Genomic DNA, 27,571 nt, shown 5'->3' on the forward strand with positions numbered 1-27,571 from the left:
TCCTTCCTTACCTCTCCTTAATCTCCTCTTGGGTTCAGTGTGGGGATAGTTGAGCTCCAACTACTGGAACCCAGAAAAAATAGAATTATGTTCAGCGGGTCACTGTTCTACTTTTTATAGTATGCTCAAGCAGAGGAATGTGGATGGTGTAATGTCTTAAATTTTTTTCATCCCTTCATATTTATTTAAGATCCTTTCCAATTCAGCATCATTTTGCTCCTTCCATAAATATAATACCTAACAGGGGCAGTATTTTCACTATCCTCGTTTTACAGGTGAAGAATGGGGGTTCAGAGAGGGAGTGTTAATGGCTCATAGTCACACAGTTAATAATTATAAAGTTAGGTATTAAGATGAGGTTTCCTGTCTCCAATTCTCATGTCCTATGCACTGTATCATATCATATAGAAAAAAAAAAAATTCAGAGTAACCAGGCAAGAAGCCATTATTCATCAAAAACGTGGAGAGGTTACACATGCCTTCAACCTGCTTGTACTATAATCCTATAGTTAAGATAATCAAAATGCCTATCTAGGAAAATAATGGTTGAGGCATGTCTCAAAGGCAAGCATATGGACACAAAATATCTGGTGTCATCCACCATAATGACTTACCCTGTAGCTGACATCTTCCAAGAGATTGGATGTGCCCACCGTGGACCCTGCCTGCCACAAAGTCTCTTTGATGCTACAACCGTAAAGGAACACATTCCTTTTTTGAGAGTGACCATGGAAATCACAGAAGACCTACAATGGCCAAACAAAGGAGAAACTAAATCTATTGGTTTCTTACATGTTTAAAATGTCAACTTTCTTAGGTAGATACTGTTTACTTAGCAGAACCAGGCACATGAGGACCACTTGTGACTTTAGCAAGAGTTCTGTTGGTAGAATTATCAGGAAGGAAGGTAGATTGGAAGGTGCTTAGGGTTGAACAGGATAAAAGGAAATATGAGTCACATGTAGCTCTTCTGACAAGTTTGCTTGTGACAGGGGAGGACACAGGGCCAAAACTGGAAGAAGAAATAAGAAATAGGCTTTAATAGTTCTTCCATACAGACAGACTCCAATTAATAAATACAGGAGAAATGAAGTAAATAGAAAATCACCATTAGAACGCCATTGTAATAATTGTTGCTGGTAAGATCCACTGATGGATGCCAAAATTAGTGAGAAAGATTTGTGGAGAAAAAGTATTATTTGCATAGTGTCAGAATATCTCCACCAAGATGTTGTTAATTGCAAAAGGAAAAATAGTAACTTTACAATGGAGAAACCCAGCAGACATCACCCTTAACCAAGTGATCAAGGTAAACATCACCAGTAACAGACACATTGACAAAATTCATATTGAAGAAAAGTAAAAATATGACCAATATTTTTAAAATCATCATGGTCATGAAAGACAAAGAATGTCTGAGGGACTCTCATAGAGGAGAAACTAAGAAAACATGAAATCTAAATACAATGGGGATCATGGATTAGATTCTGAAACAAATAAAAAAAATTGGTGGAAAAGCTAGTAAAATCCACATGAAGTCTGTAGTATCATTTATACTGTTGCTCTAATATTATTTTTCAGCTTTGATAATTGTACCATAATTGTGCAAAACATTAGCATTAGGGCAAACTGGATGAAGTATATATGGGTACTCTGTGCTATTTTTGGAACTTTTCTAAAATTGTTTCATAAAAATGAAACAAGTATGCATCATAATATTTAGTTAAAATCCGGAATGCAAAGTTGGGTTGTTTCAACATCAAAAATAATTCAATGTGATTCACTCCATTTACAGACTAAAGAAAGAACTAATATGATAATCATAATAGATGTATAAAAACGTTTGATAAAATTCAATAGACATAAAGGATTAAAAAATAATACACAATCTTGGGACTTCCCTGGTGGTGCAGTGGTTAAGAATCCACCTGCCAATGCAGGGGAAATGGGTTTGATCCCTGGTCCGGGAAGATCCCGCATGTCGTGAAGCAACTAAGTCCATGTGCCACAACTACTGAGCCCATGTGCCACAACTACTGAAGCCCGCGCACCTAGAGCCCGTGCTCCACAATAAGAGAAGCCACCGCAGTAAGAAGCCCGTGCACTGCAACAAAGAGTAGCTCCCACTCACCACAACCAGAGAAAGCCTGTGCGCAGCAACGAAGGCCCAATGCAGCCAAAGAAAAATAAATAAATTAATTAATTAAAAAAAAAAAAAAACTCTTTAAAAAAAGGACTAAAAATAAATGAAAATATTTAAAAACTAGATGTATTTCATTTAAGAATTTCTTTTGATCCAAAGACACCAGGAAGAATGTAAAAAGGCAAACCAAAGAGTTAACAGATGTGCAGTACATATATCCAACAAATGATTCATAGAGCGAATGTATACATACATCAATAAGAAAAAAAGAAGCAACTCAATTTTTAAATGGGCAAAAAACTTGAATCGATATTTCACAAAAGAGAAGTTCCAAATGGCTATTAAGCAAATGAAAATGTACTCAACCTCATCAATGTCAAGGAAATATAACTTAAACACCACAGTGAGATGCCCCTGCATCTAATGGGTTATCAGGACTCCTAACATCATGAAAAGACAACACCAAACGTTGGCTGGGATATGGAGCAAGTGAAACTCTTGAACCCAGCTTGTGGGACTATATCTATACCACTACTGTAGAGAACAATTTTGGAGCATCTTCTAAAGCTGCATATACACATATTCTAGAACCTGCCCAAAAGAAATGCATATACTGGGCACCAGAAGATATCAAGAATATACACAGCAACACTATTTTTAGTAGCCTAAATCTGTAAACAGTAGAATTGATTAATAAATTGTAGTATAATCATTCAACAGAATACTGTCCAGCATTAAGAATGAAAGAACAAGCTAGATACAGAAGAGTACATCCATATGATTTCCTTGATATGACATTCAAAAACAGGCAAAACTAATGCAGTGATAGAAATTAGGATAATGTCTATGTTTGGGGGAAGGGGGACATTACATTATGGTCTGATGTCTGGGTTGCCCGTGGTGTTCTGTCTCTCGATTTGGTTGATGGTTACATGGTGTGTTCATTTCATGAGAATTTATCAAGCTGTAGAGGTGTGATCTGTGTACTTAAAATTAATATATGATACATACACATTTGAGTGTTTCAAAGAGATAGAAGTCCTGGTATTTCCTCACATTTGTTCCTTAGTCTGTAGAAATGTAGTCTTTATGTAGTTAGTTAAGCACACAGGGTAGGTAACTGAAGGTGTTTGTCAAATTTGCTAATGATACAGAATTGAGGACAACTGATAGCAGAGTAAACAAGTAAGAGCAGAAATTACAAGGGCCAAAAAGAGCAGAATTCTTGGAAATAGACAAACTTAAATTGGAGTACGCAGCTCCTACAATTAGATTCTAACAGTGGCAAAAGTAAAAGTGACATTTAGCTAAGAAGTAGGTTTTGAATGAGAGATTTGGAGGTTTTAGATGGCAGTTTGCTTAGAATGACTCAGTAGCCATGGATGTCAAAACTAATCATAAATTGCTTCTGGAGAAGTAAAGTGGTCATACATAAGGAGAACCATCAGTCCAATGCACCTCATACTGGTCAATTTATATCTCATATAGTGTTTTTTAATTCTGAGTGTGGCCTTTTAAAACAAGCTAGGGTACCTCAGTAGAGAGGAATCTGAAGGCCAAGGAAATGGGAATATTTATAAACACAGATCGCCTAAAGATACTGGAGATGCTTATCCTAGAAAAAAAGAAGGCTCAGTGGGGTTTTGATAGCAGCCCTCCAAATTTACAAATTTTCCCATTTGAAACATGAATAAATATATTTGCTATCATTTCAAAGAGCAGAGGAAGACAAAAGGAAGGAGAATATGTACCATGGACGTAGATTCCAGGTCCATATTAAATTCAGTTGTTGAATATTTATTAGCAGCAAGAAATAACTTTTGATGATTATAACTGTCTTGCAATGCTGTGTCACACTTTTAAAAGTTTCCGTTCTCTGGAAACACTTCAGCAAAAGCCATATAAATTGCTGTCAATGATGTTGTTGGTTGAGAAGTTAGATGAGATGATGGCTGAGGCTACTTTCTGGTAACTGATGAAGTCCTATAGTTCATTGATTGAATAGGAAGCCACTGACAGCAGGAATGTCCTGGGGCACGCAAGGTACATTCATGGAGCCATAAATAAACACATATGTGTAAGAAAAATTAAAAAGGGTAAATAGGTAGGTGGTCTGCCCGGTCATAATGGGAGAAGATGAAAACTCTTGAATAGCTGGTTAGAACTGATAGTTGTGTTGCTTAGGCTATGTAAGCAGGGAAGAATTCAGCGATGTCAAGACTAATTTCTGGAATCAAGGTGGTTGCCAGACAAACATCTGTGAGATGGAAGTTCTAAGAACTAAAGGAATTGAAACTGTTCTCCATAAATTTACCTTCTTTTCCTCCCCCTCTCTCTTAATTGTCAATAATAGAATGCTACTATTTTATTGGGTGGGTGGGGAGATTTTTAAATTACATTGCAAATTTCCTGTTAGCAGAAAAGTATTTTTAAGTATTTTTTTCTCTTCAAAAAAAAAAAAAGATTTTTTTTGGTGGGGGGAATCCTTAGTTCATAGTTTCAAGTTAAAAATCTTATGAGAAAATAAATCTCTCTAGAATCTAGAGCTGTGGGTGTTCAAGCCAAAATGTCATACAGAGTTGGGAGAAGGGAGTTGGTCCAACGACAAGACAAATAATGAAAAAGCAGAGCAGAAACAGTGAATGAGAAGAAGAAGTTGTTTTGTAAAGGGTGAGATAATTAAATGTGCAGAGAAAAGCAGAAAAAAGAAAATGTGGCCACAGAAGGAGAAAAATGCGAGATGGACAGAAGAAGTGTCTGGGGTTTTGGTGCTTTCCAGTTCTGGTTAGAACTTATTCGAATTTTTTCCTTCAAAATTTCCACCTTGGGTTACTTTAGCAGGTTTCTGTTATGTGCAACAAAAATATACCCTAGGCCAGGGCTTCTCCATCCTGTCTGTGCATTAGAATCTCCTGAGATTTTAAAAATATTAATCCCTAGAGCCCATCTCCAGAGATTTTGATTTAATTGATCTGCAGTGACACCAGGGTGATGGGATTTTTTCAAGTTTTCCAGGTGATTCTATATGTGCAGCCAGGGTTGAAACCCACTGTATGGGTCTAGAGTCTAGAGCAGTGGATCTGACATGTTATCAAGCATCAGAATAACCTGGAGGACTTGTTAAATCACAGACTGTGGGCCACTCCGCAGCAATTCTGTGATGCAAGCAAGTCTGGGTGAGGTCCAGGAATGTGCATTTCTAACAATCCCAGGTGATGCTGATGCCCCTGGGCCCGGGACCATGCATTGAAAGCCTCTAAAGGAACCAATCAAATCACTGTTTGAGGTTTAATCTTCTACCATCATGAATTTTCCACCAACCTTTATCGCTCATGCCTCAGTTTCTCTCTGTGAATAAACAGCCACATTCTTATGAAAAGTGTGCAAACAAATTAAGACTGTGTCTTAGCAACAGATTCCTAAATAAAGCCAGAAGCTATAGGCCTATGTGGTGACAGGTGCTCCTTAGCTGCCAAATGCAACTGGAAAAAAAGATTTGATTGTTTTCTGGCTCTTAACAGATTCTGAAAGCTGAGATAAACAACAAATTATAGACATCCCCACCTGTGGGAATGAGTCCTAGGAGTTCTAGTGGCCTCTGAAAATTCAGAATAAAGGAGGTATTGTTCTACTTGTTGCTCAAATTACATCCATAAAAATAAATGCCTGTTAGTTATAAGAAACATGTGTTCCTCTAAATTGCAGGGGGCAATTACAAGACAAATTATCAAGGTATTTCAGTTGAGGAAGCTTTTTCTGTCCTATGGATGACTTTACACTTGTCTACTTCCTTTCGGTAAAATTCTGTAATAGGAAGTGTGCCCAGTCATGGCACTCTAACGCCCATGGGTTAATCAATGGCCCTATCTTGCTTATTCATCAGCTGAGTCAACAAATATTCGCTGGGTGCCTGTGGTGTGGCAGGAGAAATTAAAATTTTAATATAAGTCAGTACTGCCCTCGATAACAATGACAAGAACAACAGTAGTTAATTTATTGAAGACTTAACGATGCTTCAGATACTGTGCTAAACACTTAATATAGATTATCTCATGATGAAGTAGGTGCTATAATTATCCCCCGTTTTGCAGCTGAGAAAACTTAATAGCAAAAAAAATAAATAAGTAACTTGCCTAGGCTTGCTTAAGTTTGCACTGCTATTAAGTATGTGAGCAAGTAATTGAACCTGAGTTTGCTCTCATCCAGACTCCATGTTTTAAAATACTTTTCAGGTCTATGTTGCCTCTTCCAGGAGCTGTTTTGTTGGGACGATCCCACCAGTGAATAGGTGGTCATATTGCAGTGAGAGGAGAGAGACACACAGGGTTCTCTGGGAACCCAGATAAGGACACGCTGCACAACTCATGGGGCATCATTCACACTGCGCTCTAAGGAGTGGCACCCCTGAAGGTGTATGATGTGGTGGTCCTGGGGTTCTCTAGGGGGTGATGCCTAAGGTGAGTCCTGCTGAGTGAGGGCTGTCCAAGCAAATGGAAAATGAGGAAGAAAGGACTATGGGTGTGAAGAATTGCAATAATTCAGAATAAGACTACAGAGTGAAGGAGAGTGGACCTTAGGTGTAGGCAGAAGTGGACGGTGGTCACATCATTAATGCACGTGCATACCATTCCAGGATGTCTGCACATTTTCCCGAAAGTGGTGAAGGAACCATCAAAGTATTGGAGCCAAGAGGACCAGCATGATCAGTTCACCAGAACAGGAGTGTTAAGAATGGATTGCAAGGACTGAGACCAGGCAAGAGAGACGACAAGGGCCTAGTTTAAGTCAGCAAATGTAAGTATGGAGAGAAAGGACTTTTGGTGAGAGAGTAAGGAAGTAAAATCTATAGGAATTGGAGACTAAATGGATTTAGGGGCTCAGTGAGGAAGAGGTTAGGAATAATACCTAGATTTCCGGATTAAGTGAATAGACAATATGATGCGCTTTTCCCCAAGGCAAGGAACATGGGAAGAGATTTGTTCAGTTAAGTTTTGTTTTGTTTGAGCTGGAGTGGTTAGTTTTGAACTTGTTCACCCTGAGCTAAACTGATTCCCCTGTGTCTCACTTTCTTCATCAGCAAGGTATATACTGTGGATTGGATTACGATTGTGAAATCAGGCTCTCATGCATCTCCCTAGTGCCTTTCCCAGTGAATTACTGTCTGAGTTAAATTACAAGGTTAATTTAATTCACGCAAACATGAGTTCCATCATTTCTTGCTCAGCAAAGAGAACGTTCAGGGCCACATTACTATGCTACTCACATGCCTTCACCATCTTTCCCCTCCATTCTTTGGTCCCATCCTGGTTCCTCTGTAAGCTAATTGGGCACCTTGTTCAAGAGGTTACCCACCCCCATCTCAAACACACCTCCCCTAGCCATTCGCCCGCTCCCACGGCTCACCTATCCCTGATTGTTTACTGCTCTGCTTTGCCAGCTTTAAGCTGCTGTGTTTTCCATTCCTGACATCTGGGTCTTGTTCCTGCTTCCTGGCAGCAAGACCTCTGCATTATTTATTCCATTGCCACAAGAAAATGAAGGCAAGGCTGGAGCTCAAAGGAGGCTAATTCTGGGGAATGTGATGGAAACCCAAAACAGCAATGCTTCCAATTAAACCAACCAAGTCTCACTAAAGCCCTGGAGATGCCAGCCTGTGCACAATATTTTGCAGGCAACATTCAGCCCAAGCTATTGAGTAGAGTAAACCTTTCTATGAGGGAAATGCTACTGGTGGCATGTTCAATTATCCAAGAACCCTGTTTGCAAGACCACATTCCCCAGTCCTTTTACTGACAGTCATGCTCTCTTCTTAGCAAGTGTTTCATCTGAGTTATCAGCAACATCAGTCATGGCTGAGGCTAACCACAGAGGGCGTGTGCAGCACTTATCCCCATAACTACCTGAAGAAGATTTGATGCTGCTTTCCCTTTCCTAAAGTGAGAGACTTTCACTTAAATTGCGTCGCTGTGGGCCAAAGTTCCAACATGGCCTTAGAAAAGCAGCCTTTACTTACAAATCAGTTTTGTCCCCCTCCAATGTCTAATTTGGGGTGAAATTTTTTACATTTCACTCAGCAGAACTAACGGTTAGTAACCAACCGGTTATGAGATTTCTCACAGTGGGACCCTTTATTACATGTTATAAAATGCTGGAGGAGGCTTTCTGCCATTCCAGTGTTATGTATTATAATATAATGGCCTTCCTTCCAAAATATGTCAGTTACATTGAAAGAGCACATGTACATTAATGCAAAATCATGCAGTCTAGTCCGAGGCTTTGTTTTGTATATAGCACCCTCCTGGGAAGTAATAATAATTTTAATCCCTGCTCTTTGTTTAAATGCTTGATACATGCCAGTCACACTGCTAAGGTTTTACACACATGTTTAATCAGTATAAAATTCCTGAAAGGAGGCTATCATTCACATTTACATATGAGGCTCAACTTTTACTAAGGTTAAAGGAAGTTAAGTGATTTGCACATGGCCTCCCATTGAAAACCCACGTGTTTTATCTCAAACTTCTGATTGGTCTGGCTCCAAAGATTTTTCCAGAACAAACTATTATAAAACATTGGATTTATCAATGATAAAGCGCAGTATAACGAGTCTGTCAGTTAGCAAAATTAAGAGTGAATGACCAGGCTTACCCTGAGGTCTTGCCTAAGCTGATTTCTACTCACTGCCTCTGGCCAGCTGTGCCTCCGTGAGCAGGGAGCTTAACACCCCAAGAGGGTACTTGTGCAGTGAGGCCTTGGCAGGCTCCCCAGCAGTTAAAACTGCTCTTTTTCTCCAGCTTTAGACATTGAAGGGAGAGAAACAGCAGTCTGGCCGCCACCTTTGGACACAGTGCCTGCAACCTATCAGCCTGGGTGAGGCCTCTGCCATCTATCTCACTCAGTTGCAGGTACTAAAGCTCTCAAGGTAGAAGCATTAACCTACCCAGTTTGTGTGACAGTGTCAATTAGGGTAGATAGCTTATCGGGAAGCCTGTCTTCACCAGAAGGTGGGATCTAGACTAGTCTTTTTGACCCATGGCAGATTTCCAAATTGTCTGGATAAACCTAGGGAATGGGGTATGAACACTGACCCACCACCATGCCTGGCCAGTCAATAAAAGGAAGCTTGCCTCCGTTTCCTGATCTGCAATCCTATCTTGGAGGACTGTTAGTTGTCTTGGACCCTAGGCTGGACTGTGCTTTGGGCTTGGCAAACCCTACTTTCTGGGACTAGAACTTTGAGCTCTATGCCCAGTGCCATTGGCCATGATCATCCCTGCCTTGCTCTCTCACTAGAGTCTTCCTTGGACATAGGTATTTAGCAGGTGAAGCACAGGTCTCCCCATGTCTTCATCTGAAGCCTGTTCTGACTTGCAGCGCACCCTCACAGAGAAGACCTTTATGGCATAACTAGCCCCTCTGGCCCTGTCTCTTGCCTTCCTCCCATTTCCACCAGCGCTGAGCAGAGGCACCTTCAACAAGGCTGCAGGGAAACACTGATCCAGGTAAACACCCTCCTATTTTCCCCTCTACCTCGCCTCCTAACCTCAGTCCATTTTGCAAAAAATGAAAAAGAGGGAATTTTCTCAGACTTCTTTGGAAAATCTAACTGGCCTTCCCTGTAGCATATGGAGAACCCCAGGTTTCAGGTCCTTGTGATACACAGAAGTTTCACTGGAGCTACTAGTCAGAGAGAAGGGACTATTCCCTTTGCTTTCCAACATAAGTTTATCCAAGAAACCTTAGCAATTCACTTAAATGTAGAGTATTTACATCTGTAAAAACACCTACAGGATTGACATAACACACTTCTATATATAAAATATATAACTAATAAGAACCTACTATATAGCACAGGGAACTCTACTCAATACTCTGTAATGACCTATATAGGAAGAGAATCTAAAAAAGAGTGGAGGACTTCCTTGGCAGTGCAGTGGTTAAGAATCCGCCTGCCAGTGCAGGGGAAAACATGTTCGAGCCCTGGTCCGGGAAGATTCCACATGCCGTGGAGCAACTAAGCACGTGTGCCACAACTGCTGAGCCTACGCTCTAGAGTCCGTGCACCACAACTACTGAGCCCACATGCCACAACTACTGAAGCCCGCGTGCCTAGAGTCCGTGCTCCACAATAAGAGAAGCCAACGCAATGAGAAGCCCATGCACCACAATTAAGAGTAGCCTCCGCTCGCTGCAACTAGAGAAAGCCCGCGTGCAGCAACAAAGACCCAACGCAGACAAAAATAAATAAATAAATAAATAAATAAATAAATAAATAAATAAATAAATAAATTTATTTTAAAAAATTAAAAAATAAAATTAAAAAAAGAGTGGATATATGTATAACTGATTCACTTTGCTGTACAGCAGAAACTAACACAACATTGTAAATCAGCTAGACTCCAATAAAAATTAATTTAAAAAATAAAAATTACAAATTGTATGCATTCTCTTTTTATCATTTAAAAAAAACACCTACAAAACATGGTTTCTGGTTTGTTAAAGAAGCATTGTTCAATCTTTATTCTGATAGCATGGGAACAATTTTAAATAAAAAAAAAATGGAATCAAATTATTATTATTATTATTATTATTATTATTATTATTATTATTTTTACCCAGGAACTCCATGGGTTTTTTTTTGGTTTGGGGATTTTTTTTTTTTTCCCTACTATATCCTCAAATACAAAAAGAGGAGAATTCTAGATTCAGTACCTTAGCCTGAGTCAATGAAAATAAGTAACAATAACACTTGTTCTTCTAACACTTCCGAGGAGCAAAGTGGATATAAAATAAATTATGTGTATAGAGTATCTTGAGGTCCTTGGAGACAAGATTTCAGGAAGGGACAGGCCATTCCTTTTTCCCCCTCTCCTTTCGTGCTTTTTTTTTAAAAAAGAAGCTGATTAACTAAAAACATATGCCAGAGGGACAGAAAAGACCAGGAAAATCATTGAAGCAGCTAAAAGTTCTGTTCCATTGGGCCCCAGAGAAAGATAAAACCAAAATATGCCCTCCCTGCCCCCTGGCAGAAGGCGCCCTAGTTTTTATGAGTGGTAAACGGAAATCAATGAGCTGCTCAGAGAGCGCTGCAATCCCTTTACCAACACGCACTCACAGAGCAAGAGACAGGGGATGGGAATCCATACCTCTCCTAATTCTGAAGCCCAGACCCTTTGCAGCGCACAGGGGCCAGGTGGCTACAACCCAGCAGCTCAGAAGAGACTGCTGATCTGGCTTCCTGGGAGCTTGCTAGAGCCTGAGAGCTTTCGCCCACTTCCCCAAGCCATGCCCTACTGCCCCTGAGCCATATGCCTCCTGGCTCTTAGGGGGCGCTCCACAAAGAGGAACACTTCAACGCTTCCTACTCATTGATTGTCAAGCCTGTCTGCTCCTCTGGGCTTCTCTGCTTACACACATTTTCTCTGGCCAGAGCTTATTGATTTCTAATAAATCTTCTCAGCCTTTCTCTGTGTTCTGGCAAAGATAATCTTCCTTGGATTGACTTGCATGCCTCCATGCTGGTCAATTTAATTTGGGACAGCCCCCTTTACCTCCTAGCTGCATTTCAAAGCTCTGTGACTTTGCTTTGATTTCTCTTTAATTCTAAGTAAATATAAATGTAAATGTGCACATGAACAGAACTTGAATGAGTTTTGAGTCAATGAGTTTTGGTGTAACTGACTCTTCATTCAAAATATAGAACATTTCCACTAACCTAGAAAGTTCCCTCCTGGCCCCTTTTATTTAATCCCCTTCTAGAGGCAACCACTGTCCTGGTTTACTTAAACTTTGCATAAATAGAAACATAGAATATGTGCTTCTTAGTGTCTAGCTTATTTCACTAAACATGTTCCTGAAATTGGTCCATGTTGCTGAGTATATCTGTAGTTTATTGTTATTGTTTTTAATTTTTTATTGCTGAATAGTATTCCAATGTATGAATATGCCAATATTTTGTAGGTTTCTGGGCTTTTGGCTCCAACATCTGGAGCAGATTTCCTGATCTTCTAACAAACAAGAGAGACAGAAAATGGAAGTTCAGGAAGATGGGAAAGAGAACGTAAGATCAGTGTGATGTGAGAACTATGCCATCAGTTAATAAAAAGCTTATTTTCTTTTGTTCTGTAAGGTGACCCTAAATTCACCAACTCTTCAATTTCATAAGGCAGAAGACCTAAGAGTCCATAATCAGGCCTGTAGACCTCTGAAGAAAGAATATTTCTCTACTTTACTACAATAAAAAAAGACTACCTCTCTACTTTACTACTTTACTACTAGTACAAGAAAAACTTTTACTCATCTTTCAAGTCTAGCTCAAATGGCATCTCTGGTCTCTAGCTTTTCCATAACCTTGAGGGAAAGTGGCTCAACCTTTCGTTTGTGTTCTTACAACTCCCATGAGCCTTGGTTTCAGTTTTTACCATCTTTTACTACATTGGTTCCTTTGCAGACCTGACTCTACTTTCTACCAAGCAAACTATGGACTCCTCAAAGAAAAGGTACCTTCTGGCATCTAGCACAGTGATTACACACATGGTATAAATGAGTAGACAAATGGATGACTGCCCAGATGGATGGGTGGATAGATGGACAGATGGATGGATGGACGGATGGATGGATGGACGGATGGATGGATGGATGGATGGATGGATGGATGGATGGACAGATGGACGGATGGATGGATGGATGGAAGGATGGAAGGATGGATGGATGGATGGATGGATGGATGGATGGATGGATGGATGGATGGATGGAAGGATGGATGGATGGATGGATGAATGGGTGGATCGATGAAACAATTTGTGAATAATGCCATATTGCTTATCAACTGAATGAATTATCTGGTCTTTAGCAACCCGCAGAAGTATCATGGCATTGCTTTCTCTCACTGTCTTGCATTCTCATTGGTTCCAGGAGTTTATATTATTCTACCTGCCAATAGGCAAATGTCTGAGTATCATCTAGAACAGGTGGAATCTCCTAGCCACCAGAAACTGGCTTCCTGATGCTTTAAGAAATATTTTCATAAGAGTCAGAGTTTGGGCGGAGTCACAGTTAACCTACAACTAGCCCAAGAGGTAATCTTGACTCAGTGGAAATCTTCCTGGCACAGGACAGGCCTGAGTACTGAATGAGTGACAGTGCTTCTGCTGTCAGCAGGAGGCCAGTTAAATACAGTTGCATAGGTAGCTGAAAGGTGATGTTGAGCCTATAGGAGAGCTTTGTGACACTGTGAATTGCATCTAGGGCTCAGCTGTTTCTCACCCACCTCTCAGATGGTCCCAGCAGGAAACAAGTCTGTGGCTGTCATGTTTACAGTTAATTAATGTTTATTTATATTTTTAGACAAGGCTTTCACCTGTCACGCTTTAAAATAAATGTTCTGCTCTTCAATTAGAGATTGTCAGAACAGAGAGGAATCCTGTTTGTTATGGGTTGAATGTGTGTATGCTTAACCGTGTATCAGGTTGGAACCTTTTTTTCTGTAAGTCTCTCTCTCTCCTCCCAGAGGCTAAGGCCTTCTATTCAGAGAGACATACTTTTCAAGATCTTGACTGTGATATTGGTGCTCTGCTATGTAGGCCATGAACTTGCTTCTACAGGGTAGACAGCATAGATTACAGCATCTCCTTGGAAGGGGGGTGGTGGGAGCTAGCATGAAAATATTGCACATTTTGACCAGTGTAGAAAAAGCATTCTTAAGGGAAAAGGATGTGCTTTGTCCTCTTTGCAATAAAGTGTTGACTCAGCAAGTCTGAAGTGTTTAAACCCTGTACACTCCAAAGAAAGGTCTGGCCCTTGACTGACTCCTGGGAGAACACCTTGACATCTTTGGAATATTCTGCTAGATAAGAGTGTCTTTCTTTACCTGGGCCTCGGGCAATGTGAGAAGGTTGATGCTGACAATGTGATATATGGTGGGGTTCTTGTGCCGCAAAGTGTCAGTTTGACCTCTGAAGGGTCTGGAGACTGAGTAACTAAGATCAGCCATGTGGGACACCTTGGCTACAAAATAACCCCTGATAAAAAATTCTGGACACCGAGACTCAGGGGAGTTTCCCTGGTTAGCAACACTCTACCTGTTATTACACATCACTGCTGGAGAATTAAGCACTGTCCATACAACTCCCCTGGGAGCAGACACCTGGACTTACACCTGTCTCTCCTTGACTCTGACCTCAGTGCTTTTTACCTTTGTTGATTATAATCTGTATCCTTTCACTATAATAAACTGTAATTCTGAGCAGAAAAACTATTCTGGGTTCTGTGAGTCTTTCCAGGGAATCACTGAACCTGAAGGTAGTCTTGGGGACACGCCAACACATCCTCTCAACGAGTATGTGTTGAAGAAAGATGGGGTTCTGGGTGGAAAACCAGATCAGAACTGAATCTCAACTCTGCCATACACTTCCTGGTGATGCCAAGGAAATCACTTGACCTCTTAATCTTTTTGAGAGTTAAATAAGCTTCTATATTAGATATTCACCCATTGTTTCACTAGATATTCATTGAATGTGCCACTGTTTTGATGACATAGTACATGGTCAAAAATTGGCTAATGGTAGAGGTAATTGTTTGAGTTGGTTCATCCGTGAGCTTTTCCACATTAGTTTAAGTTCCTTAGGTTAGGTAAGCACTCTAAATTTGGACATATGCTCCTCTGCACTTTTGCAGACAGATATGTTCACAGTTTGTAGTCAGTAAATGATCAGTTTCATACAGTTACTTAGCTAGTATTGCCTCCTATCTTATCTTGAGCCCAAGCCTCTGGATCCGTATAGTCTGGTTTTCATCAATTGCTAAGTTACTATAGGCTTGGGAGAAAAGCCTACACATGAAAGCGCCTAGCACAGTGCCAGAATCATCGTTGGAATTTAAGAAGTACTAGCTGAATGTCAATCTGAACATCTAGAGGATTTTTTCCAAATAAATTTTGGAAAAAATACCATTTGGAAAACATACCATTTCCTTTCTTGACCAATAACTGAAAAAAAATAAATAAAGACCCAGGAAATGGGATGCAATGCAATTTTTTGGCCAGGTTTCACCAATGACTATTGAACTACTGGTTTGCTCCTATTGTTGGTTAAATTGTTTCCCAAAAAGATACGCTGAAGCTCTAATTCCCAGTCCTTATGAATGTGACCTTATTTGGAAGAAGATTCTTTGCAGATGTAATCAAGTTAAGAGGAGACCATACTGAATTAGGGTGGGCCCTAGTCCAGTGTCTGCTATCCTGATAAGTAAAGGGAAACTTCTACACAGACACACAGAGGGCAAAGATGGCCATGTGAAGACAGAGGGAGAGATTGGAATTGTGCCCCGCCCCCCCAAGCCAAGGGATGATAAGGATTACTGGCAATCACGAGAAGCTAGGAAGAGGCAATGAAGGGTTATTTCCCATAGACTTCAGAGAGATCAGGGCCTGCTGACACTTTAATCTCCAGACTTCTAGCCTCCAGAAATGTGAGAGAATATGTTTCTGTTGTTTTAAGCCACCCAGTTCGCTATGGCAGCCTTAGGAAGTGAATACCTCCCCCCCCCCCACACACACAGACACACACACACTTTACAGCTTGTCACACACAGGTCTTTGGCTTGTGTCTGGTCTTCCTGCCTGGACAGAATGTATTCTGCCTCCTGGAAGGTGGAAGGAACCAAGCAAGAGTGTAGAAGCAGAAGGAAGTGAAGGAAGTAACTCACCATGGGACGCCGGCCAATGCTGCCCAGGTAGTGGAGGAGTCCTTTGGCGTGGTAAATTGTGGGCTGGAGACGAGCACTAGGAGAGAGCCACTGTCTGTTCAAATCCTCTCCTCTCAGTGAGCATCTGTGACTGAAGGAACAAACAACAAGCAAATAAATACACATATAGAAGAAAATAACTTGAGAAAATAAACCTCGACAAGATAGACAATTAAACTAATGAATCTAACTTCCTTCTGTCTTCTTCTCAATTGACATCAATTGAAGTTGTCCAGAAAGATGCATATCTGGCCTCTAATCTCCCAACGTGTCGTGATTATTCACAGCCCCTAAAAGAACTTAGAAACCATATTTAACTTAATTTGGGGTTACCAGAGTTTGAAGGCAAAGTCTGGGAAATGTTCCCTGCTATACAACACATCCACGGAGAACAAATTCAATAAATTTCTCTAGGCTCTGGGACCTTCAGTTCTACCAATAATTAAGTTGAGCTCAATCTATCATGCTGGACATATTACATATGATATTTCCAGCTGGCCCAATAACTCTGGATATTATTGCACCCCAATGAAGAGACTGACACTTAGAAATGGTTAAATAAATGGCCCAAGGTCACATAACTTAGAGCTAGGTTGTTCATCCAGGTCTGTTTCCCTCTGAAAAAAAGCATAAGGCTTTTCCTCCTATCACATTGCTTCTGCCTGCCCTGTCCATATAGATGACACAGAAAGCTTGACATTTACTCAGAGAGCCAGACTATAATTTTCAGAGACATCATCATGGAATATTAGCTCTAGAAATGAGCTGAAAATCATACATCTCCTCATCTGGGAAAAGGGGATGCTCATGTTTGAAAGAATCAAGTCGCTTTACAAAGGTGACACAGCTGGTGAGTGAGAACAGTGACTGCAATTCAGAGGGACGGAAGCTGAGTTGCTGAGTGGCAGGTAAGGTCATCCTAAAAGCCAAGGACGACCAGAAATTACCAAGCACAGCCCATTCTCCAGGGAGGCAACCGGAAGTCCTGCTGAGACATTATTTATTCAATAGGGCTAACGATCAAGGTACCACAGATTAGGAGGAAGCAGGGCAGTACCTCCATCACCTAGTCCTCCCAACCCCTTACCCTAATCCCTATCGCCACCTCTGGCCGCTCTTGTCTTTCTATACTTCAGCTTGATCAAACCGCACACAGTTCTCTGAGCAATTGTGCCTACTGGTCTCATTGCCAGGACTCTCCAAAGCTCTATCCCTTCCCACCTATTCAACATTCAGGGATCAGCCCTGCAGGGAAACTTTCCCTGATCCCCAGGCCATTACATTCTGCTCCTATCTTTTGCGATAGCATCCTGGGACAACCTTCATCAGAGTTCTTATAAAAACCTTTTTAGATTTTTTTGTTTTAATTTCTTTTTATTTCTCTTACATTTGCTGTTAGACTGTAAGCTTCCCGGAAGCAGAAACAGTTTCTTTGTTACCATCAAAACCCTAATAGAGTAACTGTGTCAGAGTTGGTATTCAGTAAATAATTTGGAGTGAAAAAAATGTACTAGATTTAAATGTAGAATCACATACATTTTCTGTTTAAAGAAAAAACGCTATTTTCAATAAACCTTGGAGGCGGAAGGAAAAAGGTTCAGCCTCCTCCTTTCACCACTTTTTCATCTCATGTTTCTGAAATTATCTTTAAATATTAGTTTCCTGCTGCTTACAGCTCACTGGAACCTGAAAATCTTTAGATTAATCATTTATCCCGATTTCACCATTAACATATTTTGACTTGAGAAATGGGAGGTTTTTTGCATCTACCTCTCTGACTTTTTTGTTCTTTTCTTGCTTTCCACCCCCCACTTCCCCTTTTTAATAGCAATGACATCTAGAAATAGGGTTTCTGCCTGATGACCAAGGATGAAGGTAAAATACAAAGCAGATTTTTGGAAAGAAGCAAATAGCAATGGAAAGAAGCCAGTGTCCCAGACTTTCTCCTGAGCTTATTTGCTGAGTTTAAGTGAATTTCTTTTCTCAAATCAAGGTACTTGCAGGCACAAAATCCCAGAGCCTCAGGATTTTCTTTAACTGCTCTGTGATTCTCCTTGCCTTGACCTGGATTCTCATCAACACTGGGGATTTCTTTTTTCTTTGTAACATCAAAAGTAGTGAAATCAGTGAAGGCCCCTTAAAAGCATTTCTGTTTGTAGAAATGAAAATGCAAGCATTATATGTGTCCAGTAGCCAGCAATTCCATGCAACTCTCTCTACCTCTTCTTTCCGTATGTTCCACAAAGACCAAGTTCAAGAGCAATGTCCACATGGAAAAGACTCAGAGGTTACCAAACAGCAGGTATACTGTTCTAGATTACAGTTCTTGAAAAAATAAGAAAGAAAAAGTTTTGTGTTGCAATCAGAATGAGCCTGAGTGTTGGTTAAGGAGATCAAGTCTCAACTCCCAGCTCTGTCACCAGATACGGGGTTGGGGGCCTCTTTGAGAGTCAATATTGTCATATGCAAAAGAATATAAGTATAACCTATCTCCCAGGACTATTTTGAGGGTTAAATTAAATGATCTCTATTTTAGTTATCTCCATGGAGAAATACCTACATAACTCTATCATCACCCTTGTCTATGTCCATGTCACGTCCACACCTATATACACATGCACATCTCCATCTGTAGCTGTATCTACATCCTCATCCACATCTACAATACTCAGGGATGCATAGCACCACTTGGACTATGTTCATTAGTTCCTTATCTCATCCTAATATTTTTCCTTATGAATAATAATCAGAGAGCTATATGCAGGTTGATTGGAGAGGAGGAGAATCTTGGCTAGGAACCCCAAACCAGAGGCTGTGGTTGGTTTTAAGTTCAAGTTGACTTGAGCACTTTTAATGGTGGAAGCAATGAGACTGCAGAGAAAAGAAGTTATCTAAGGAAAAAATGCAAGGATATTACAACATAAATTGCTGAATGGACTATTTAATATACCAAGAGGGCCATTAAACAGTACCAAGAGGAGGATGGCATCTAAGATTGACTAGGTACATGGATTTGGAGAGAAACTGGGCCAATGTGAGACTTAGGCAAGCTGTTAGCTGGGGATAAATTTTGTTTGTTTCACAGTGGTGGAGACAATGACGCATTCCTTTGGTATACGTAGGTTGTATGAACTTGGGAAACCCGTATGTGTGTATTTGTATTCAGCGCTCTGTGCGTGGCTATGATTTTGAGAGTATCTCTGTGTGTGCCTATGGCTTCAGCAGTTTCTAGATCTCGGCAATTGTAGATTATTACAATATGTACAACACCTAACTTGAGTGCTTTTCCTTTTAAAGCAAATACATTTTCTTCCAGTCTCCAAATCCATTTGGCATTTTGTGTTAATAATATCAGAGATTCATGCAGTCAGGGGAACTGCTGCCACTCTTCCTGGGGATTTGTTTTAAGCATTTGAAGAGGGAATGCACCCCATCTTATTATCCACTGTAGCATTTCTGAAATGACAGCTGCTCCCTCTGTGTGGAGAGAATTAGCAGATGGACAGCTATGACTGGTTGGCAATAAATTCAGTGCCTCTAATTTCTGAAAAGGGGTCATCCCTCAAATAGAGTTTGAAGTCCTGCTTTGCTTATAAGGAGAATAAAATGGTGAGCATTGCTATTTTTTTCCCCACTGAAAATTGCAAACTTACAGAGCAGGGGAAAAAAGCAGTTCCTTCTGGTTTTCACAGGGGGAAGTCATTTGATCCAAATAGTCCTCAATTCTTAAAAGAAAAGCTTTGGTTTAACTACAGTGTCGTTTAAGATAAAGCTTAGAAAAAAAAAAAAAAAAAAAAAAAAAACTTAGATGCACAATGTATGCTAGGTCTAGGGTGACCAACCATCCAGCTTGTCCTGGAATGTTGCAGTTACAGCCTTGAAATTCCTGTATTTCCCAAGAAATCCCTCAATTCCTGGTGAACGGAGGGGTTTCAAAGGTAGGATCCCTGACCAGAATTGGGTTTGATTGTTTTAATTGACTTTGAATGTTTTAGTTGGGGTACACCCTCCCCCAACCTCAGGCACCTTCGCTCCCTATTTTTACCTCTGAGTGTTTTATGTATATATTATGAGCCTGCTTTTTTTTAGGTATTTGCAGCCCGTGTCTAGGATGTCTCTCTAACCATTAAACCTGCAGTTTTTGGTAGGACAAATCCCTTCCCTTAAAAAAAAAAAAAAAAGGCTTTTCATTTCCTGAAAATATGGTCATTTTATGACCAAAAATAAAAAAAAAAAATCTCAGCCAAAATTATAAAAAATGAATCAGAAGGGCCAGTCCTAAGAGGTCACTGAATAAAAGCCACCAACTTCATGGTAACCTAAGGCTAGCCTTAAAGGTCAGACAGTCTAAAGGGAAATGATGTCACTATAGACCAGTTTTTTAACACTAATTGTGGATTTTATGTATCTGCTAAGAACAGGGCTTATCCTGACCAGAGAATGGGAAATAAACCATATAACCAAAGGCCTTGACAAGCACACCCTGACCTACCAGGACCCCTGAAGCAAAGAAAGAACCACAAGTCAGAGGAAGAAAGAGGAAAAGTGAGTTGCTTCCTGAAAGAGCATCTATAAAGCTGCAGTCAGACAATAAAATGATTCAAAAATCTCCCATCCATCCGTGCCTGATAAAAGGAGAGATGGAGCCCATCAGACTGAATGAGTGATGCCAGGCTTGCTGATACAAGTGCCCGCAGCACAGCAAGCTCTGAAGTCTAAAGAGAGGTAGCGTGCTTGAGACTTAGCAAGTGCGTCACCATGCACTGCACATCCTAGTAACAGGAGGCGGCATGGATGCAGGAGGAGAATATTTATCAAGGTAAAGCGATGCATGGAAGAACAGGACAGAACAACATGGGCCACTATGGGTCAGACACTGCACCCAAAGCTTTCCAAATAAAGATCACTTGGATCAGGAATGGGAGGAACGAGGGAGAAACAAAAGGCAGTTTCATCTTAAGGCCACAGTTGTTATACAATTCAAACGATCAGGGTTACCAGAGACATATTATTATGTTCAAAATATTTTTGTCATGCAAAATGCTCAGAGAGGCAATAATCTAGGGAGAAGGGGAATAGAAGAGATCAAACCCAGGGGTCCCTCAACACCTCCAAGAACCCAGCAATGTGACACCAGAGGACTGGTCACCCCAGAGCTCAGGTAGAGGAAAGCTGAGGTCTTTAAAAGATGGGCCTAGAGAACTGACCAGGGTTCAAATGTCAACTTTGTTAAATAAATTACCCAGAGCTGACACTTGAACCTAGGTTAGTTCAAACCTAACCTAGTCATTTTCATGCACTTGTTCCTCAAAGTATGGTCACAAACCCACAGCATTAGCATCATTCAGGAGCTTGTTAGATACGTAGAAACCTGGGTCCCAGCCCAGAATCTGCATTTTTACAAGAGCTCGAGGGAATCTGCATGCACATTTAGTGACCCCTCCTACGCTGTTGATGGGAATGTAAATTGGTACAGATACTATGGAGAACAGTAGAGGTTTCTTAAGAAACTAAAAATAGAGCTACCTAATGAACCAGCAATCCCACTCCTGGGCATATATCTAGAGAAAACCATAATTAGAAAAGATACATGCACCCCTATGTTCATAGCAGCACTATTTACAATAGCCAAGACATGGAAACAACCTAAATGTCCATCAGTAGATGAATAGATAAAGAAGATGTGGTACATATGTACAATGGAATATAACTCAGCCATAAAAAAGAATGAAATAATGCCGTTTGCAGCAACATGGATGGACCTAGATATTACCATACTAAGTGAAGTAAGTCTGACAGAGAAAGACAAATATCATATATCACTTATATGTGGAATCTAAAAAATGATACAAATGAACTCATTTATGAAATAGAAACAGGTTCACGGACTTAGAAAACAAAGTTATGGTTACCAAAGGGGAAAGGTTGGGGAGAGGGATACATTAGGAGTTTGGGATTAACATACACACACTACTATATATAAAATGGATAATCAACAAGGACCTACTGTATAGCACAGGGAACTCTACTCGAAGAATCTGAAAAAGAATAGATATATGTATATGTATAACTGAATCACTTTGCTGTACTCCTGAAAGTAACTCAACATTGTAAATCACCTATACTCCAATATAAGTTTATTTTAAAAAGCCAATGGCAATAAACAAAAAGAAGCAGTGCCTTATACTATACTTTAAGGAAAGAAAGAAAATTAACACTTACATAGGAACATGTACTTTATAAAGGACTTTATTGCCACCACACTTCCAGGAACCTAGAACATATGCTATTTAGAATCACTAGCATCCGACCTAGAGCAGCACTAGCTCCAAATGTTTGAAGAGACATCCCCCCTACCTTCCCACCTCATTTTCCCCAGTATTGTATTAGTCTTTTGCATGTTTTAATTTGAAAACCAATATAGAGTTAAGATGAAAATGTGTTTTCTTCAAGTTATTTTGACAAGTCTGGTTTCATAGTATCATTCAAACATCCAATGGAACAATTCAAAAGATAACAAGGTGAGGACAAGCTGAAATCAGGTCAGACCAGATTAAGAGGTGGGCAAATATAGGTGAGCCCTACACTATCACTTGTATAAATCAGGAATATGTAATCAGTTAATTCACATTTCTACATAGCACTTGATCCCATATACAACTGACTCAATAAAAATAGGTATCACTGTCATTGAAACAGTTAATACTCTAAGGTTAAAGTTTCTAAAGCTATGCCTTGAGACTTTTGTCTGGGCCAACAATTCTGAGATGAGCCAGGGTGTCAGTAATCACTTGAGGTCACTTATTGCAACTGGCTGACATTTTGGACCACATAATATTATTTACCAGATATGAGTAAGAATAATTTATTTAATTTATGAAATTTTAAATACATTAATAATCTTCACAAAAAGTTGTCAGAATGGGAAATTATAAAGAGCATTTCCAAAAACCAAGAACTAATGATTATCTCCATAATGTTAAAAAATTAAAAAATAATCTTTTGAAAAAATTCAACACTCATTCCTGAGAAAGACAATCAGAAAATAAGAATTGGTGGATACTTTCTATGTCATATGTATGTGTTTAAAAAGTATGCATCAATTCTGCTTCTACATATATACATGAATATAATGACATATTTTTTATATATTTTTATTATGACCTAGAAAACCAATGATTAAGTCAATAAATAATTCAGTAAGGTAACAGGATATAATATTACAATACAGAAGAAAATGCTCATATAAGAGAGTGGTTGAATAATTTGGTGCATTTAAAAAATGGAGTATTGTGCAGCTATTAAAATGAAGAGGAAGGTATCTATGAACTAATATGGAATGGTGATTTTCATGGTATAAAGTTAAATGATAAAAAGTTATGTAAAATATAAAATGCATATTTAAGAATGAAGGAGACATAAGACAATACACATACATCTATTCGTTTGTGCAAAAAATACAAGATAAATCAGAAACTAATAAGATTGATTACTTACAGAAGGCAGATGGAAATAAGATATAAAGTATGGATGAATGGGAATGGGGTAGGAGGAATAAAGGGCAAGTGACACCTCTCTGATCATACCTTTCTGTATTGTTCCAACTTTTAGAATCATGTTAATGTTTCATATACTTATATGAATAAATAAATATAATGAGAAAACCATGAATAGAACTCCAAATGGATTAGTTACAAATAAACTCTATGGCAAATAAATAACACTTACAGAAGTAGGAAGGAAATAACTCACTCAAGTAACTTTAGAAAAAAATATTGTTACTATATACTCTAAAGCTAAAGACAAAAGCAATAGTACACAAGTGTGTTTTTCACAGCAGTATTCAATTCTGAGCTACCAATTTTAAGACTGCTTTGGATGTATTCTAGAACTGAGTAAATAAGTAAGTTAATTATGAGTAATAACAACCAGGCTTCTCATAGTCACAAAAAGGAGTTATAAATAAACAATTAACTCTGTGGTGTTGTACTGGAATCAGAAGTATCAGCATGAACTCATGGTTTCATATAGAGAGATAGGTAGATAAAGAAATAGATACAAAAGTATGTGTATTGTGTGTGTGTGTGTGTGTGTGTGTGTGTGTGTGTGTTCATGCATTTATTTCCTAGCTCTGTCTACTAGAAGAACCTAGAAACAATAACCCCCTAGTAGCAATGAACATATAAAATGCTCAGATCACAGTTGCTAAGTACCATTATTTAATCAAAGAAATCAGGGCTTCTTGAAGAAATGCCTGGAGGAAAGAAGGAAATGCCTGAGGAAAGAAGAATATAAGTCTAGAACATATTATGATGCCTGAAATTTTAAAAGTACTCAAAAATAATGGGAACATGTTGAAATGACAGAGGAATCAATTTTAAGGGAATCCCAATGACCAAATGTGGTAAGATTTGAACAATATAATCAATAATAATAAAAGTAATAATAATATATTATCCGTAAATAAAGTAAATATTTATGTTTGTACTGATATAAATAAATAAAGGAATAGCTCTTCATTTGAGTAGAATTCCAGTTAGTAAATATAGGAGTGAAGGAAAATAAAGTTATTATTTGGTAAATATCATAATAGTAATTGTTGCAAGCAAGAATCATCAATGAATGCTAAAATTAGTGGGTGAAAGTATCATGAGTAACAGAATATTTACATATACTTGGAATATCTCCCCATAAGATACTTATTAATTTCAAAGGGAAAAAAATACTAAATTTATGGTGAAGAAACACAGCAGATACTGCTGTAATCAACTGATCAAAGATAACATCACCATTAGAAATACATAGCAACGTCATATATCCAATGATACGGTGCACTGAGAAGGGCAGAGCATCACCTACGTGATGCTTTTGCCAAAAATACAGGATATGAATTTACTCATCAGACAAACCCAAATTAAGGTGTATTCTCCAAATAACAGACCAGAACTCATAAAACATGTCTAGATCAAGAAAAGCAAAAAAAGGATGAGAAGCTTTTCTAGATTGGAGGAGATTAAGAAGACATGAATACTAAATGCACTGTTATGATTGGGGAAAGGGACTTTATTGGCACAATTAGCAAAATATGAATAATGTCTGTACAGTAGTTAATACTAGTGTCTTGATGTTATTTTCATCATTATGCTGTGGATATGGGAGATGTTAGCATCTGGGGAAGATGGGTAAAAACTATACAGGGTTTTTTCGTACAATTATTAGAACTTTTTGGACAGATGCCCATTATTTCAAAATAAACACTTAAAGATTTTTAAAAGTTAACATTTTAAAAGGGAAGAGGTTCTATACTTCATGAAAAAAAATACATGTAACAATTTTAAAAACTCAGAAATGAGGTAACTCAGTAAACAGTTAGAAAAAGAAAATATAATTTTGTAAATGAAACCTAGACTAGAAAGAATATGAGTAAATCAATACAAATCATGCCTTATGAGAAAAATGTGAAAAGAAAAAGTTTTAATCCTAAGGAAACAAAGAGATGAAAAGGATTTAAGAGAAAATGACACATAATGACACACTGAAGATAGGCAAACAGTGACAAATGTAATACGAGCAGGTAAGAAAGAAAACAAAGCTAAGGATCAGAACAAATACTATACTAAAAATACTAGAAAACCTATATTGAGAAAACTCACATAAAATAATCAAAAAATTAAAACTACATATTGAAATAATTTATTATGTGTCTGAGATACATAATCTTGATCCAGAACCAACATCAAGACATAACCTAGTAATATTACTGGATGTTAAAGAAAAAAGAAAACTCATTGGGGAGCTAGGCAATAAAAGCAGGGGACTTAAAAAGGTAAAATTAGGTTATCCCTTTTTGGCAGCACTGCATCAGAAGAAAATTGAATAATGATATTCAAAGAATTAAATACGACATTTAAGGAAAGAAAATATGAGACAAAGATGTTCGTATCCAACAAAACTGATCTTCAAATACAAAGAGGGACAGATACATTGTTATTAATATTCAAGAACCCAGGGAATATTATTCCCATGATCCTGTCCTGAGAAATATATTAGACCACAAACTCCGATAACCAAAACGACCAGAGAGATATGGACATTTTCAAGTTTTGTAAAGTAATCTGTGGATACCGATGCCACAGGATTTGTTTTACATGATTATAATAGTTCACTCCACCAGAAGTTCAGCCCTTTGAAGATAAGATTGGGTCTTTTCACATCTCTGAGTCTCCAGAACCCGGAAGAGCACCTGGCCTACAGAAATTATTTAATGAATGTATATTAATGTGAATAAAATGGAATTTAATTTGAATTTCTAATGTCCTAAATGAAGTGTGCTTAAATAAATGTTTATTAAAGCAAAATCAATTGCAAAGCAAAACAGTTTTAAGACCTTCAAATGCTTTCTGACACCACAAAAGCAAAAACACATTGTTCCCAGTGTTTATTTTTATCTTAGTTGTCATGTCTGTGATGTAAAATAAAATGAATACTTATATTTCATTTAATATTGAAAGATCCCATCATTACATGAAAAACAAATAAGGTCCACCTTATCTTTATACATCAGGCCAGATGATTATAAAAGCTGTTTTTTCTCCTCATCACCATCACAACTAACATTCATTGAGTGCCAGTCTTTTGTTAACTGCTTCTATGCATTATCTCCACTAATCTTCACAATAACCCTACAGGCATTTGTTATTATAATTGTCACTTTGCAGATGAGGAAATAGAAGTTTAGAGATGTTAAGTAATTTGTCTAAATTAGCACGAGTAGATTAGCTTCTGAATTCAGAGTAGACTGCATAATACAGAAGCAGGTTACTTACAAGATGCCTAAAATTCTTGACCACCATATAGACATATCAACCCAATGTCCTCAAGGGATGAAAGATGGGGAAGAAACCTACAGAAATGGACAATATTTGCCTCCCATACCTACATGAACCAGTGTGTCTCAGCTTCCATCTGATTTGCACATTGAACTTTAGAGTCAAACTTTGAAGAAAGGATTACAACGTTTAATATGTTAATAATTGATGGCTTGTGAGTCCAGTGCCATTACTTGACCTAGCCTTAGAAGTCTTTTGACAATTTAGTCTCCAGTTTTCTCATATGTAAAATTAATACTCCCCTGCATACTTGACCAGTTGGTGTAAGGTATAAAATTATATTCAGAAGACAAAAGCATTGTATAAAAACATATATTAGTCATTAATTCACCATATATTTATTGTTACAACATCTACTGTGTGTCAGATACTATTCTTATCCTGAGGAATACAGCAGTGAACAAGCCCTACTAGGAATCTGCATTCTGGGGATTATCATCGCATGGTAATTAAAGACAGACATATGTCCATCTTGTTGGTTAATTTTTCAGCACCAACTCAGCACAGTGACCAGCATATGGTAGGCAAATAATTCATCATGATCTAAGGAACTCCCCATTCTACTGCTGAAAAATATTTCTTCTCTGGGCAGCCAATATCTAAATTAAAACTGCAACTTTTTTTTTTAAACTGTTAATTCAACAGACTTAATTATGGGATATTGATTTTTCCTGATCATCTCTGTCTTGGTAGGGGTCTCCATACTGCTACAGTCTAAAAATCTCTGTACTTTCCTTCTTAGAGAGAAACGCTTGATGAAAAAATTCCATGTAAAGCTCAAAACCATTAACATTGA

The 27,571-nt window shown here is 38.6% G+C and overlaps 1 protein-coding gene across 1 annotated transcript in view; it reads right to left on the bottom strand.

Annotated features, from left to right (window-relative positions):
* AGBL1 (ATP/GTP binding protein like 1) overlaps nucleotides 1-27,571 on the bottom strand; it is a 503,271-nt gene that overhangs the window by 106,272 nt on the left and 369,428 nt on the right. Inside the window, 2 exon segments of the mRNA XM_036843717.1 lie at nucleotides 615-746; nucleotides 15,848-15,977. Coding sequence (XP_036699612.1) covers nucleotides 615-746; nucleotides 15,848-15,977 — 262 coding nt within the window.

This window comes from Balaenoptera musculus, chromosome 2 (assembly GCF_009873245.2).
Source record: "Balaenoptera musculus isolate JJ_BM4_2016_0621 chromosome 2, mBalMus1.pri.v3, whole genome shotgun sequence".
Classification (NCBI taxonomy): domain Eukaryota; kingdom Metazoa; phylum Chordata; class Mammalia; order Artiodactyla; family Balaenopteridae; genus Balaenoptera; species Balaenoptera musculus.